Source organism: Eubalaena glacialis, chromosome 7, assembly GCF_028564815.1.
Source record: "Eubalaena glacialis isolate mEubGla1 chromosome 7, mEubGla1.1.hap2.+ XY, whole genome shotgun sequence".
Classification (NCBI taxonomy): Eukaryota; Metazoa; Chordata; class Mammalia; order Artiodactyla; family Balaenidae; genus Eubalaena; species Eubalaena glacialis.
The window spans coordinates 24,254,599-24,270,376 of NC_083722.1; the positions used below are offsets into that span (position 1 = coordinate 24,254,599).

The 15,778-nt window shown below is 59.2% G+C and overlaps 1 protein-coding gene across 1 annotated transcript; it reads left to right on the forward strand.

The window, feature by feature from the left end:
- The first annotated feature begins 361 nt into the window (after positions 1–361).
- On the forward strand, positions 362–15,085 carry LOC133095133 (complement C4-like). The gene is made up of 41 exons (XM_061196048.1): positions 362–478; positions 620–818; positions 1,023–1,215; positions 1,417–1,487; positions 1,572–1,660; positions 1,868–1,950; positions 2,134–2,230; positions 2,401–2,506; positions 2,620–2,752; positions 3,852–3,967; positions 4,079–4,249; positions 4,367–4,549; positions 4,680–4,865; positions 5,037–5,195; positions 5,462–5,588; positions 5,764–5,838; positions 6,118–6,315; positions 6,406–6,517; positions 6,610–6,680; positions 6,956–7,095; positions 7,204–7,413; positions 7,657–7,708; positions 7,810–7,899; positions 8,049–8,258; positions 8,438–8,513; positions 8,681–8,837; positions 8,938–9,051; positions 9,147–9,318; positions 9,538–9,770; positions 9,846–10,013; positions 10,389–10,448; positions 11,287–11,380; positions 11,458–11,644; positions 11,762–11,852; positions 11,987–12,061; positions 13,484–13,586; positions 13,722–13,811; positions 13,894–13,992; positions 14,163–14,246; positions 14,532–14,664; positions 14,810–15,085. Exons 1-41 carry the CDS (start codon positions 414–416, stop codon positions 14,949–14,951), a joined length of 5,214 nt encoding a protein of 1,737 aa, XP_061052031.1. The 5' UTR covers positions 362–413; the 3' UTR covers positions 14,952–15,085.
- Positions 15,086–15,778: the final 693 nt, after the last annotated feature.

A 15,778-nucleotide genomic window follows, 5' to 3' on the forward strand; every position in this document is an offset into this window, starting at 1 on the left:
AGTACCTTGTTTGGTGGGACCAACAAAGGAGCCACGTGTCTCCAGCCGCTTGCTGAGCCACGTGGGGCCCTCCTGCACCTATGTACGTGTGTATATGCTATATGCATACACACGCCCAGATACATGCAGTAGGTGGAGTTGCCCAGGGCGTTGGGATGAGAGGGGTTAACAGGCAAGGACTGAGTCTCTGGGCCATGATTTCTTCAGATTCCCTCAGAGACCCAGGTGTCCAGGGTGCCCCCCTCCCAATACTGGGCCTGGGGCCAGTTGCAATTCTTGGTTGTCACGTGGTTTCCCGGCTTAGCTGGGCCAGGGGAGGGGCAAGGTCCAGAGTCAACTCTGCTCCAAGCCCTAAGTTTACCAGAAAGGAGCAGGCGGACAGACGGGTCTGATCCCTCTTGGGTCCTCCAGCCATGAGGCTCCTCTGGGGGCTGATCTGGGCATCTGGCTTCTTCGCCTTGTCTCTGCAGAAGCCCAGGTCCTGGACACAGGGTGCTGGAGAGCTCGAGCTGGGCCAGGGCTGGCGAGGGGAGAGGAGGCGCAGAGGGACCTGATTCAGGGGTGGTGGTGGAGGGGCCTGAGGGGAGGCCGGCCGCTGACCCTCACCTGTTCTTCCCAGGTTGCTCCTGTTTTCTCCTTCTGTGGTTCACCTAGGGGTCCCCCTGTCAGTCGGGGTGCAGCTCCAGGATGCTCCTTCGGGACAGGTAGTGAGAGGATCAGTGTTCCTGAGAAACCCATCCACAGTTCATGAGCTCTGCTCCCCAAAGGTGGATTTCAGCCTCAGCTCAGACAAAGACTTCATACTCCTCAGCCTCCCGGTAACTGGCCGCCACTGCCTCCTGCTGCTGCCCAGCGCCTCCCCGCTCTCTTCTCCTCTACCTTCTTGTAAACATCTTTGTCTTTTCACCGGTCCCCCTCCCTTCCCCTCCTCCCACCCCAGTTGTCTTTCCTGTTTCTATCTCAGTCTCTGTCTTTTTTCTTCTGCTCTGTCTCTGACCCACTCCTGCTCCCTCTCCTGACAGACCTCCCTGAAAGGCGCGGAGGACTGTCGCCTCCATCTCCTCCACAGAGCCCCCGAGGTCCAGCTGGTCGCCCAGTCGCCATGGCTAACAAACAGACAGACAAACAGGCAGGGTGTCAACCTGTTCTTCTCCTCTCGCCGGGGACACCTCTTTCTGCAGACTGACCAGCCCGTTTATAACCCTGGCCAGCGGGGTGAGTCTCAGCCCCAGGGCCCTCACCTTTCACTTCTTCCCAGCCCCTTGAATGAGAAAACCCGAAGTGCCCCACAGGAAGGCTGCTTTGCAAATATTTGTTCTCTTCCCCATCGCTTCCTGGGAGGGATGGGGGGCCCAGGGCCCCCCCCCCCGCCTTGGCCCATGGCCTCCTGCTCACCTCCTCGCCCTCCATTTCCAGTTCGATACCGAATCTTTGCTCTGAATGAGAAAATGCGCCCGTCCACTGATACCCTCACGGTCACGGTGGAGGTGAGTCCCTGACCTCTGACCTTCCTGATCGGCGAGGGCTGCTGATCTGACCTCTGACCGTGACCCCTTCTACTCCCATCGCAGAACTCTCGTGGCTTCCGCGTGCGGAAGAAGGAGGTGTATGTCCCCTCCTCCATCTTCCAGGATGACTTTGTGATCCCAGACATCTCAGAGTGAGCTCCCCACTCCTGCAGATCGCCCCCACCTACACCTCCCCAGCTCCCACTTCCCCCAGCTGTCTGCCTCCAACACACGGTCCAATCCTGAGCTCCCTGAGCCTCTGGTTCACCCCCGCAGTCCTCTTCCTAGGGACCTGGGTCACTGACTCTCAGTGAGCCTCCTGCACAAGTGGGCTGAGTCCCTCCCTTGTCTGTCCTCAGGCCAGGGACTTGGAAGATCTCAGCCCGATTCTCAGATAGCCTGGATTCCAACAGCAGCACCCAGTTTGAGGTGAAGAAATATGGTGAGAACTGGAGACACGAGGGATAAGCAGCCTCTTTCCTGCAAGGAATAAGGGGTGGGAGGAGAGGAGGGGGGGTTGCAGGGCAGGGGCAGGGCGATGCGGCTGCCACAGCCCAAAGGGGAGGGGAGTTTTAAAGGGTCCTTTCACGAGAGTCTGACCTGCCCTCCATTCGCCCTGGGTCAGTCCTTCCCAACTTTGAGGTGAAGATCATTCCGGAAAAGCCCTACATCCTGACAACGCCTGGCTTTCTTAGTGAAATCCAAGTAGTCATCCAGGCCAGGTAACTCCCCCTCCGGTCCCTCACGCTGGGCCCTGCTCCCAGGGCTCCCCATTCAGTATGAACGTGCTGTGGAGCCCCACTTCCCTCCCTTGCCCCAGGCCTCCTCCCTCTATTCCATTATTTCCTCCAGCCCTCAGCCCAGCCTCCTCCGAATCTCTCTGTGGTGACAGGTACATCTACGGGAAGCCAGTGCAGGGGGTGGCATATGTGCGCTTTGGGCTCCTGGGTGAGGACGGTAAAAAGACTTTCCTTCGGGGGCTGGAGAGTCAGACCAAGGTAGGAAGGAGGGTGGGGGGTGCATGGGGTAGGTGAGGAGAGTGAGGGAGGGTGAGGAGGTGAGGTGGGAGATTCAAGTCTCATTCCCTGTCCTGTCTTCTTCTTTGCCCCAGCTGGTAGATGGCCAGTGCCGAATTTCCCTCCCAAAGGCTGAGTTTCAGGGTGTGCTGGAGAAGCTTAATATTAATATTAACGACCTCCCAGGGCTGCACCTCTATGTTGCAGCAGCGATCATTGAGTCTCCAGGTGAGTGGCTTCCCCTGATTATAAGCCCAGACCCTCGCCTCTGACCTCTGAGCTGACCCTCTGTTCTCCAGCACCAACACCACCCTTCTTCCCTTCATCTGAGACCCAAAGCCAGGAAAGACCCAGGAGACTATCTCTCTACAACTGATTTCTGGGTGGTTTCTGGGGAAGGGGGAACTTCCCCCATCTCAATGTATTTTTTTTCACCCATCCATCTATCCACCCACCCACCCATCCATCCATCATCCACCCATCCATCCACCCATCCCTCCATCCATCCATCATCCAACCATCCATCCATCCATCATCCACCCATCCATCCACCCATCCATCCATCATCCATCCACCCATCCATCCATCCATCCATCCATCATCCATCCATCCATCCGTCCATCCATCCATCATCCATCCATCCATCCACCCATCCATCCATCCATCCATCCATCATCCAACCATCGATCCATCCATCATCCATCCATCATCCACCCAGCCATCCACCCATCCACCCATCCACCCATCCATCCATCCATCCATCATCCATCCATCCATCCATCCATCCACCCATCCATCCCTCCATCCATCCATCATCCAACCATCCATCCATCCATCATCCAACCATCCATCCATCCATCATCCATCCATCATCCACCCATCCATCCACCCATCCATCCACCCATCCATCCATCCATCCATCCATCCATCATCCACCCAGCCATCCACCCATCCACCCATCCATCCATCCATCCATCCATCATCCACCCATCCATCCATCCATCCATCCATCCATCCACCCATCCATCCACCCATCCATCCACCCATCCATCCATCCATCCATCCATCATCCACCCATCCATCCACCCATCCATCCACCCATCCATCCACCCATCCATCCATCCAGCAGACGCATGTTATGCACCATCTGTGTGCTGCGTCCTGTGTTGGCCTCAGCAAACATAGAGATGGATAGGAGGCGGCTTGTGCCCTGAAGAGTTCAGCCTTGTGGGCAGGAAACATTTGAGCGCCAACCCCCGCCCCGGGCTCTCCTTTTCCTCTCTCCCCAGGTCTCTGTCTCCACCTCTGCCCGCCCTATGTCTTGCAGGAGGGGAGTTGGAGGAGGCAGAGCTCACATCCTGGCGTTTCGTGTCATCTCCCTTCTCTTTGGATCTAAGCAAAACCAAGCGACACCTTGTGCCTGGGGCCCCCTTCCTGCTGCAGGTTTCTTCTGGAAGGGGGAGGATGAGCAGTGGGGGGAGGGGGCGGGGGTGGTCAGGAGGGCACAGGGTCTCACTGACTGTGCTCTTCCCATCGCCCCTCCCACCTACCTAGGCCCTGGTCCGTGACATGTCAGGCTCCCCAGCCTCTGGCATTCCTGTCAAAGTTTCTGCTACGTTGTCTTCTGGATCTACTTCTAAAAACTTTCAACAGAACACAGACGAGAGCGGCCAAGTCGTTGTTCCCATTGTTGTCCCTCAGACCACCTCAGAAGTGCAGCTCTTGGTAGGATTCCCCCTCAAGGGAGAGGGTGGGCTAGGAGAGAGGGTTCCCAGGCTGGGGGGAGAAGCTGGGTGCCTGGGTCCTTGCCACTGACCCTGCCACCCCTGCCCCTCTTTCCAGGTGTCTGCAGGCTCCCCCTATTCTGCCATAGGCAGGCTCACCGTGAAAGCCCCCCTGTCCAGAAGATCCGGGTTTCTGTCCATTGAGAGGCTGGATCCTCGACCCCCTAAAGTCAGGGACACTCTTAACCTAAACCTGCGAGCCGTGGGCATCAGTGGGAGCTTCTCTCACTTCTACTACATGGTGTGCATGAGCTGGGTTGTGGAGGGGGACAGGGGCGCAGGAGGGTCTCAGGCAGGAAAGAACCCTTGGCGTGGGGTAGCGGTTTCAGGGCTGAGGATGTGCAGTGAAGAAGACACTGCTCTCGCCCCAGATCCTATCCCGGGGCCAGATCGTGTCTGTACATCGAGAGCCCAGGAGGGACCTGACCTCTGTCTCCGTGTTTGTGGACCATCACCTGGCGCCCTCCTTCCACTTTGTGGCCTTCTACTATCATGAGGGCGTCCCGGTGGCCAACTCCCTGCGAGTGGACGTCCAGGCTGGGGGCTGTGAGGGCAAGGTAACTGGCATCGGGAGAGATGGTGTGTGTATATGCTAGGGGGGTTAAGAGAGAAGGAAGACAGGGTGATTGCAAACAGGGCATGGATTTAGTTTGGGGTACACTGAAGTTGCACGAGACCGAAAGATGTTCTCCCCACTCTGACTGCCCCCCACCTCCTGCCTCTGCCAGCTGGAGCTGAACGTGGATGGTAGCAAGAAGTATCGTCCTGGGGACACTGTAAAGCTCAACCTGCAAACAGATTCTCCAGCCCTTGTGGCCCTGGGAGCTGTGGACACGGCTCTGTATGCTGTGGGTGGCAAGTCCCACAAACCCCTCGACATGGTCAAGGTTTGTCAAGCCCCTCTCCCTAATCCTCCCTCCCCTCCATGGCTCACCCTCCTGCTGCCCTGAGCCCTGGGCCCTGGACCAGCAGGTCGATCTCACTCATGGACTCCTCCCAGTCCTCCCTGAAGCCTTTGCCCCCGTGGCCTCTGTCTCCCCACTCTCTGTGTCTCTCGTACTTGTCCGTACCCTGCCCTCTCACCTGCAGCTGAGTGGCCAATCGTGCCCACAGCCACTCTTGTCTCTGCAACATCTCTGCCTTTTCTCGCCAGGTCTTCGAAGCTATGAACAGCTATGACCTTGGCTGTGGTCCTGGGGGTGGGGACAGTGCCCTTCAGACGTTCGAGGCAGCTGGTCTGGCCTTTTCTGATGGAGACCAACTGACCCCAGTCAGAAAGAGTGAGAACAGAGGAGGAAGGGGAGTGGGTGGTGGGAAGATGAAGAAGAAGGAGGGGCCTGAGGGGGTAAGACAGGAAGAGGAGGGGTGGGAAGGGCTGGGCAGGGAGAGGGGAACAAGGAGGGGAGGTGGGAGGCCCTGCACCCCACACCTGGCTGCAGTCCTGCTCTCCACCAGGTCTGAGATGTCCCAAGGAGACAAAGGCCCGGAAAAAGAGAAACGTGAACTTCCAAAAGGCGATTAATGAGAAGCGTGAGTTGTGGGTGCCTGTGAAGCTCTCCCCTTGGGCCCAAGGGTCAGGATGCGGGTCTGCCTTTTGGCTCCTCTGCTCCTGAGAGAGCCAGGATATGGTGTCGGGGCCAGAGATCCAAGTTCTGGGGTTGAAGGTGGGTGGGCCGGAGGCTCTCTCCTTTGGCCTCTCTTGAGTTCCCAGTCTCTCAGAGTGAGTCCTTGTGTATGTAGAGGTCAGGCTGGGCGAAGAGGTGTGTCTCGTTTTTGTTTCCTTGTGCCCACCCTCACCTGGCCCTGCAGTGGGCCAGTACGCTTCCCCCATAGCCAAGCGCTGCTGCCAGGACGGGCTGACACGGCTGCCCATGGCGCGCACCTGTGAGCAGCGGGTGGCCCGCGTGCAGCAGCCAGCCTGCCGGGAGCCCTTCCTGTCCTGCTGCCAGTTTGCTGAGGCCCTGCGCAAGAAGGCCCGGGCCAGGGGCCAGGTGGGCCTTGCTCGAGGTGAGGGGCTGAGTGGGGCCGGGGGGCTGGCAGGGGCACCTGGAGGGGCAGAGCGGCCCCCTCCTCATCGCCCTCCACTGTGGTCCCTAGCCATGGAGCTCCTGCAGGAGGAGGACCTGATTGATGAGGATGACATCCCCGTGCGCAGCTTCTTCCCTGAGAACTGGCTTTGGAAAGTGGAAGCAGTGGACCACTTCTCCCAGTGAGGGCGTGTGGTGGGCCTGGCCTTGTCTCTGGGCTGTGTCTGGGGCAGCTCAGCGTGTGACAGGGCTTCTCACCTTTCCCACCACGCAGATTGAGACAGCTGCTCCCGGACTCTCTGACCACGTGGGAAATCCATGGCGTGAGCCTGTCCAAAAGCACAGGTGCGGTCACCCTGCCTGGGCCTATGGCCTCCCTCTTCCGTGCCCCCTTGACCCAGGCTCCCTGCTTAGTCCTTTGCTCTTAGTACAGGAAGGAGAAGCAGAGACCTGGAGAAGTCTGCACCCCATGCGCCGGGGCTGCGAGGCCAGAGAGCAGGGGCGGGCAGGGGTGGGGTGAGGGGGCCGGGGGGAGCTGGGGCAGCTCCTGGCCCTGACTCCTGGGATCCCGCGGCTGGGATGCCCCCAGGCCTCTCATATGTGCCCCCTCTCTCCATCAGGCTTGTGTGTGGCCACCCCGGCCCGGCTCCGAGTGTTCCGCGAATTCCACATGCACCTCCGCCTGCCCGTCTCCGTCCGCCGCTTTGAGCAGTTCGAGCTGCGGCCTGTCCTCTACAACTACCTGGATACAGATATGACCGTGAGGCCCCTCGGGGGCTGAGCACACGGTGTTGGTGGAGGTGGGACTCGGGCAGGGGAAGGGTGGGGAGCCTAACTGGGCTGGCCCTTCCTGTCTTCCTGCCCCCAGGTGAGCGTCCATGTGTCCCCAGTGGAGGGGCTGTGCTTGGCTGGGGGCGGAGGGCTCGCCCAGCAGGTGCTGGTCCCTGCGGGCTCTGCCCGGCCCGTTGGCTTCTCTGTGGTGCCCATAGCGGCCGCTGCTGTGTCCCTGAAAGTGGTGGCTCGAGGATCTTCGGATTTCCCTGTGGGGGATGCAGTATCTAAGGTTCTACAAATTGAGGTGAATGGAACACCCCTGATCCAGGTCCCCGGGCTCCCAGATTTATCCCCCACTCTGGCACCCTCCCTGCTGGCCAGGCCGGAGGCTCAACACCCAAACCCAATGCTTTGGTCTGTTTGCACCTTCTACAATTCTGATCCAACTCGGCCCCTGAAGTTCAAACTCTAAGTCCTGAGAGTCTGCACTGGGAGGGGCAGGCTGTAGCCTGTGTGATCTCTCACAGCTATGTTTCCCCCGAGACAGAATGAAGGGGCCATTCACAGGGAGGAGATTGTCTATGAACTCAACCCCCTGGGTGAGTGACACCCACGCCCAGCCATCAGTGTCCTAAGGGGGTTGTAGGGGGCAGGGGATATGGACAGCAGGACAGACTGCCAACTTCCCTCATCTCCCCAGACCCCCGAGGCCGGACCTTGGAAATTCCTGGCATCTCTGATCCCAATATTATCCCTGATGGAGATTTCAGGAGCTTTGTTAGAGTCACAGGTGGGAGTGTCCTCCAATCCCTTCCCTGTGGCCACCCTTGGATTCACGTGAAACCTGCGGACCCCTGTTTGATCCCATGACTCCATGACCCTCTGACCCTGGGCCCCCAGACCTGCTCTCTGATCCTTAACCCTCTCCCTCCCTTACAGCCTCAGATCCATTGGACACTTTGGGCTCTGAGGGGGCCTTGTCACCGGGAGGCGTGGCCTCCCTCCTGAGGCTTCCCCAGGGCTGCGGGGAACAAACCATGGTCCTCTTGGCTCCAACACTGGCTGCTTCCCGCTACCTGGACAAGACAGAGCAGTGGAGCATGCTGCCCCCTGAGATGAAGGACCACGCAGTGGATCTGATCCAGAAAGGTTCTGGGTGCAGTGGCAAGCAGGAATGGGGGCCAGGAGAGGGCGATTAATGGAAGATGGGCAGCCTAGGTGGCTAGAGTGGGGAAGGGAGGGGGTACCCAGTGGAAATGGGGAGCGTGGCCTCGGCACAAGTAGCGGGAGAGTCAGTGTCACCTCAGCAGCTGCCTCTCCTCTCCAAGGCTACACGCGGATCCAGGAGTTTCGAAAACCAGATGGTTCCTATGGGGCTTGGTTAAAGCGGGACAGCAGCACCTGGTGAGGTTGGGAGAGAGGTTCTGGGTTTCTGAGAGGGGCCAGGGCTGGTGGGGGCAGAGGTAGGTACTATGGGGGGGGTAGGTAAATAACCAGGTACCTGGGGGAGCGGGGCCATGTCCCCTAGAGGGACCAGTCCCTATTCCTAGCCCTCCCTTCCTCCCCTCTAGGCTCACGGCCTTTGTGCTGAAGATCCTGAGTTTGGCCCAGGAACAGGTGGGCGGCTCACCTGAAAAGCTGCAGGAGACGGCCAAGTGGCTGCTATTGCAGCAGCTGGCTGATGGGTCATTCCACGACCCCCATCCAGTTATACACAGGGGCATGCAGGTACAGGTCTGGGAGGCTGGGCCACGGAGCACAGGAGGGAAGGCGCTCATTGCCCCTCCCCCTCCTGGTTGACATCTCCTTTTCTCCCCCCTTCAACCAGGGTGGCTTAGTGGGAAATGACGAGACTGTGGCGCTCACAGCTTTTGTGGTCATTGCCCTTCATCACGGGCTGGCTGTCTTCCCGGACAAGAATTCAGAGCAGTTGAAGAAAGTGGTAAGGCCCCCAGCGTGTGTGCCCTTTGCTGATCCCCTTTCTCCTCAGGAACCCAGGTGTCCAGGCCGCAGACCTTCCTCCCCACTTTCTTCTAGGAAAACTCCATCTCAAGCGCAAACACCTTCTTGGGGGCAAAAGTAAGTTCTGGGCTCCTGGGGTCCCACGCAGCCGCCATCACGGCCTACGCCCTGTCGCTGACTGAGGCCCCTGAGGACCTGCGGGATGTTGCCCACAACAACCTCATGGCCATGGCCCAGGAGACTGGCGGTGAGGGGGCCTTGGCAGTGAGCCTGGGGCTTGGAGAACCTTGAGACCCCTGAGTGTGTCCAAAGGGAGAAACTGAATGAGTGAAGACGCCCGGAGGGAATCAGAGCATAAGCAGGGATGGCTGGGGTAGAATCAGGGGAGCCTGATGGGGGGAGCGTCAAAGGGCCAGGCAACTAACATCCTCCCCCTGTTCACCTGTGGGTCTCCTTTCACTCCCAGATAACCTGTACTGGGGCTCAGTCACCAGTTCTCAGAGCAATGTCCTGTCACCCACCCTGGCTCCTCAAAGCCCTGCAGACCCCGTGCCCCAGGCCCCGGCCCTGTGGATTGAAACCACAGCCTACGGCCTGCTACACCTGCTGCTTCGGGAGGGCAAGGGCGAGTTGGCAGACCAGGCTGCATCCTGGCTCGCCCTCCAGGGCAGCTTCCAAGGCGGATTCCGCAGCACCCAGGTAGGGGCTGCCCTGGGGCTCTGGGGGTGGGTGGTCCTGAGACCAAGTGCCTGAGTCCTGGCCCATCCTCCCCAGGACACGGTGATGGCCCTGGACGCCCTGTCTGCGTACTGGATCGCGTCCCACACCACCGAGGAGAAGGGGCTCAACGTGACCCTCAACTCCATGGGCCGCAGTGGACTCAAGTCCCACGTGCTGCAGCTGACCAACCACCAAGTTCAGGGGCTGGAGGAGGAGCTGCAGGTGAACCATTCCCTCACCTGGGTTGCCAGGACACCTGCGCCTACCTCGGCCAGACCAGAAGCCATCCCCTGTCCCCCACCCCTGCAGAAGCCCCACGGCACCTCTTTCTGATATCTTTGTGGGAAGACGTACTGGCTCTGCTACCTGTAGAAAGTCACCTAGCCTCTGCGCTTCATTTTTCTGATCCGAAAATGAAACATGCAGAGTCTACCCAACAGGGGTTTTTAGGAGATGGCAGTGAGATAATGCAGGTGAAGGTCAAACTTTGTGGAAAAGCGAGCTGGGGAGAGGAGGTGGGGTTGTTTTTAGGGAGGAGATAAGTTGGAACAACAGGGTGCCATTCTGACATCTCTTTCCCTTTTCTGTTTCCAAAAGTTTTCCTTGGGCAGCAAGATTAATGTGAAGGTGGGAGGAAACAGCAAAGGAACCTTGAAGGTGAGAGCTGGCAGCACTGGCCGCCCGGGCCCAGCAGGGTGAAGCCGGGCTGTTCAGTGGGAGACCTACCGGCAGACCTCACGGCTGGGGAAGGAGGAAGAGACACCTGGGTTGGCGTTCCCTGTGCTCCGTCCTGGGCATGTCCCTCTCACTCTGGTCTCCACCCTCTCTGGGTGCCTATCGTCCCCTTCACCCCCTCAGTGCTGATGCTTGAACACCTGATGCCTCAGCCCAAGCCTCTCCCCTGAGCTCTGGGGCCCTGTGTCCCACAGCACCTCACACATGGTTGTGCCCCAAACTCCTTCTTCCTCCTGGGTCCCCTTGTCTGGCTGATGGGGTCCCTTCCCTGCAGGAGCCCAGCTGCCACTCTGGGGGCCATCTTAGTGCCCCCGCCATCCCGAGCCCCTCCTTATGACCCCACTAACTCCTCCTCTGCTTTCACCCCAGCCCTGCCCACCTCCCCAGCCAGCCAGATCCACCCGTCTACACAGGTCTCCCGGCCTTGACTGTGCTTCCCCTGCTTCTTGTCCCACGTGACAAACTCATCCTCCTCCTTCAAGCCTCGGTCGGAAGCCTTTCCTGAACTTTCCATTCCAGCCTCCTCTGTGCACCACGTACCGTGCTCACCCCCAGGCCAGGTCCCCGCTCCCCACTCTGTCTCACCGTCTAACCCAACACCTGGGCCCACTCGTATTTCTGGACTGGTCCGGGATGGGGATGAGAAGGGGCTGAGGGCCTCAAATCCCTTAGCCCAGGGAGGTGCCCTTCGGTGTGGCTCTGGAGAGAGGTCTGTGGCCCCAGCTGTCCCGTATCCTCCCCCCACCCCTTGCTGAGCCAGGTCCTTCATACCTACAATGTCATGGACATGAAGAACACGACCTGCCAGGATCTTCAGATTGAAGTGACGGTCGTGGGCCACGTGGAGTACACAAGTGAGTGTCGGGGTCAGAGGCCGTGGGTCCCTGAGGGGCCGGTGCCAGGCCTGAGCCACAGTGCTGTCCCCGCGCAGTGGAAGCAAATGAGGACTACGAGGACTATGAGTACGAGGACCTTCCAGCCAGGGATGAGCCGGGGGCCCGTTCCCAGCCCGTGACGCCCCTGCAGCTCTTCGATGGACGGAGGAGCCGCCGCAGGAGGGAGGCCCCCAAGGTGGCTGAAGAGCAGGAATCCAGGGTGCAGTACACCGTGTGCATCTGGTGAGCTCTGGGGGCCGCACTGGGCGAGTGGGGTGCTGTGGGCTGGCCCAAGGCTGGGGCTGGGTGTCTGCAGCCCGACACAGGGCGACCCAGACGACAGGGCATGTGTCTCCACAGGCGGAATGGCAAGGTGGGGCTATCGGGCATGGCCATTGCAGACATCACCCTCCTGAGTGGATTCCACGCCCTGCGGGCGGACCTGGAGAAGGTGTGGCCAGACACCCAGAGGCGCCTGTGCCCTCAGGAGCCCCGCCCCATCCCCGCAGCACCCCGGCTGCTGAGCCCCCTCAGTGCAGGGGGGCCCAGGGCTACCTCCCTGTGACCAGCTCCCCTTCCCCACAGTTGACCTCCCTCTCTGACCGTTACGTGAGTCACTTTGAGACCGAGGGGCCCCACGTCGTGCTGTACTTCGACTCGGTGAGCAAGGAGGGTGACAGAGGGGGGCACATACGGCACCGGGTTTTCTGAGCTTGCGTTAAGAGGTTTCCCAGGAGGCAGCTGTATCAGCGTCTAGTGCGCTTAGAGAGAACTTGTGATGTGAGCAGGGAGACAGACAGGGAGCAGTGGGCCAGAGCAGAGGCCGGGGAGGCTCCCTGCTGCCTGTCGGCAGGCAGGGGCTGAGCCCCCTGTGGCTTGGGGGCCAGTGCCAGTGCTTGGGGCTGAGCCTTTTGTAAAGCTGAACTTACTCAACATGAGGGGCTGCTTTTGTTTTTTTGTTGTTGTTGTCTCCCTTCCCGGTTTTTGTGTTTGTTTGTTTTGTTTTTGATATTAAAGTGTATTCTGTTTTTTAAAATGATGGTGGTCCTAGACGAGTTGTTTTTGTTTTTCCACGGCCTTATTTGGCTAACACAAAGTTATCAACCCTCTGACGGCCCTCAAAAATTTTTTTTGAACATTTACTGTAACGTCTTGGAGAAACTGTGAAAAAGGCGTGTTAATGCTGTGATACCATTAGCCAAGTGTTTGTGGGTCAGGGGAGACCCTCCCTGCCCTGTGTGTGCAGAGGGGACAGACCCTATTAGCTTGAGAAGCCAGGCAGAGGAGTCTGGTTGAACACAGTGGAAAATGAGGAACCAGGAGGATTTCAAGTCAGGGAGCTGACCATGCAGCTTAGGAGGGAAACCCGCGGGATACCAGGCTGGACTGGACCAGTGTGGGCATGAAGAGAGGGGTCTGGGCCTGGACATGAACGGCTGGGCCACGGAGGACGGGCGGAGTGGTAGCACCTGCTGTCAGGTTATGGCAGATAAGGCAGGCCTCCGTTGTATCAGTGAAGGGAGGCTGTCAAGAGGGTGAGTGGGTTTGGAGGGCAGGCAGAGGGAATTTGGAGAATTTAATACATCCTGCAAAAATCCCAATGCAAGAGTAAGGCTGAAAGTTTGGTTCGGGAATCGCCAGTCTGAAGGGTTTGGGGGAGAGCCAGGGAGTGGTGAGACCTCCAAAGGGGAGTGCAGAGGAGGGGAAGGGCCAGGGCTGGGGACTGTGCTTCTGGGAGGGAGGGAGAGGGGCGTCAGAAGTGACCAGGTCAGAATCAGGGCTGGTCCGGAAGCTAACCCCGAGCTTAGGGAGCGTTTCATGGAGAATGTGTCCATGATGTGAGACTCTGCAGAGGGGCCCAGGGCTCTGGAGACTGGGATGAGGTCACCACGTGGGCAGTGAAGTCACCAGAGACCTTGGGGAGCAGTTTTTAGAAATCCGGAGGCCGGAAGGTAACAAAATGTGAAGGACACTGACGATAAGATCAACTGGAACTGAACAGGCCAAGGAAATACATCAGAGCAGCCTGCAGGGCCCAGAGGTGGGTGCCTGACCTCTCCCCCCTCCCCCCGCCCATGCCAGGTCCCCATGTCCCGGGAGTGCGTGGGCTTCGGAGCTGTGCAGGACGTGGCCGTGGGGCTGGTGCAGCCAGCCAGCGCCGTCCTGTATGACTACTACAACCCTGGTGAGCACACCGGGGACACTCGGGAGGTTTGGGATAGGTGGCAGGGAAGGGTGGCAGGGAAGTCCTGCGGCCCCATGGGACTGGAGAGCAGAGAGGGGGCCTGCGCCCTAACGCCCCGGTCTGCTTTTTCTCCAGAGCACAAATGTTCTGTGTTTTACGGGGCACCAACTAAGAGCAAACTGTTGTCCACTTTGTGCTCCGGTGACGTCTGCCAGTGTGCTGAGGGTGAGACCCAGGGCCCAGGGGCAGGGGTGGGAGGACGGTGTGGTTGGGGGCTGCACTCGCTCATCTGGGCCCCTGACTTCAGGGAAGTGCCCTCGACAGCGCCGGGCCCTGGAGCAGGGGCGGCAGGACATGGATGGTTACAGGATGAAGTTCGCCTGCTACTTCCCCCGAGTGGACTACGGTCAGTCTCCCCGCCTGGGCCCCGGCCCTGACCCTGACCCACCCTCAGGGTCTCTGTGGTTGTGCGTGCTCCTCTCAGGCCCATGGGCAGCCTTTTTGCTCTGCACTGACTTACAGCCCTCTCAGCCTCAGGCTAACTAACCTTCCCTCCCTTCTCCTAAACCCCCATAGGCTTCCAGGTTAAGGTTCTCCGAGAAGACAGCAGAGCTGCTTTCCGCCTCTTTGAGACCAGTATCACCCAAGTCCTGCACTTCAGTAAGAAGGAGACAGATAAGTGGGCGGGGCTGGAGGGATATGGAAGAGCTGAGCTCTGGCTTTAGGGCCTTCACGCCTGGAATAGTGAGAATTCAGCCATTCTGAGCTCAAATCCCCTCAGCCTCTTAGAAGTTCTGGGCTTGTCCATAAACAGGAAAGCAGTCACACCTCCCCATTGGGAGAGGTGAGGGTCAAATGAGAGGCTCGGCGCAAAGCCCCTGGCCCCAGTGCTGTCCAACCCCTTCTCTTCCCCTCTGACAACTCTTGTGGACGCTTTCCCCTCAGCCAAGGACACCAAGGCCACTGCTGGTCAGACCAGAAACTTCCTGGTTCGAGCCTCTTGCCGCCTTCACTTGGAACCTGGGAAAAAATATCTGATCATGGGTCTGGACGGGACCACCCATGACCTCAAGGGAGAGTGAGTTCTCTGGGCCCCTCGGTCTCTTGCTCTCCTCACACCTCACGAGGGAACTGATCCCCTGTCCCCTCAGAAGCCAGGTGCCTCGGGCTCTTCCGCCTGACCATCCTCCTGACCCCTGCTGCCTGCCCCTTCACCCCTGCAGCCCCCAGTACCTGCTGGACTCGAACAGCTGGATCGAGGAGATGCCCTCGGAGCGCCTGTGCCAGAGCACCCGCCAGCGGGCAGCCTGCGCCCAGCTCAGCAGCTTCCTCCAGGAGTACGGCACACAGGGCTGCCAGGTGTAAGGGCTGCTCTCCCATCTTCCCCGGAGGAGCCGGAGCCAGGGAAGGATCATGCCTGGATCGCGGCCGTGCCCGGCCCACCCCCGCATGCAGCCCCAGGCAGCACCAGGGACTCAATAAAGGCCTTTGGCAGCAAAGTGTCAGTGTGTAGCTCCAGGACTGAGACCAGCGTCCCCACTGCCCCTTCCAGGGTCTGGGGGGCCCAGGCCAGGGTTTGCATAATCTTAGGCTCTCAGAGCCTGGGTGACCCTTGCAGTGTCCAGCTCTGCCTGAATCCCCCCCTCCCCCAGATGACCCCCTGGGAGCTCAGTCCCTCATAGTGACCGCCCCAGGCAGATCACCCTGCACTCCGAGGATCCAGTGTCCACACCAAAGCCTCCCTTTCACTGTGCCTGCAGGGCACTCCCCGCGCCCATGCAGCCCGTCACTGTGGCCTCAGGCGGGGCTGGTGCTCAGCCAGCACCTCAGCTCTTCTGCTTCGTGAGCAGCTATCCAGCTACATGTCTCCCACTCTGTCCTCATGCAGTTGGCAGTTCTGGGGTCTTGCTTTTAGCTGAGACCTGGTCTGTTGAAAGCCCGTTTGACACTTGATCCCTTTATCAGCGGTATTAGGTAACTTTCCCAGAATTGTGCAATCCTCACATCTGATGATGTCTTCATCAAAAGGCCGACTGCTGTTCTACTGGGGTCAACCCTCCCCACCCGCCTGCCTAGCTCTCCCCCTTTGGCAGCACCCCTTGGGTCTGCAGGGCTGACCTAGAAATTCATCTAGAGAAATTTGCTGAGATCAGTTTTGATGAAAACTGAGACAGGTCAGCAGCCTGCCATTC

What these genes read in the sequence shown, in the direction of transcription:
- LOC133095133 (XM_061196048.1), top strand. Translation starts at nt 414, where the DNA reads ATGAGGCTCCTCTGGGGGCTGATCTGGGCATCTGGCTTCTTCGCCTTG. An exon ending in AAGCGGGACAGCAGCACCTG is followed by an intron (nt 8,514 to 8,680) that starts GTGAGGTTGGGA and finishes CCTCCCCTCTAG; the next exon opens with GCTCACGGCCTTTGTGCTGA. An exon ending in TTATACACAGGGGCATGCAG is followed by an intron (nt 8,838 to 8,937) that starts GTACAGGTCTGG and finishes CCCTTCAACCAG; the next exon opens with GGTGGCTTAGTGGGAAATGA.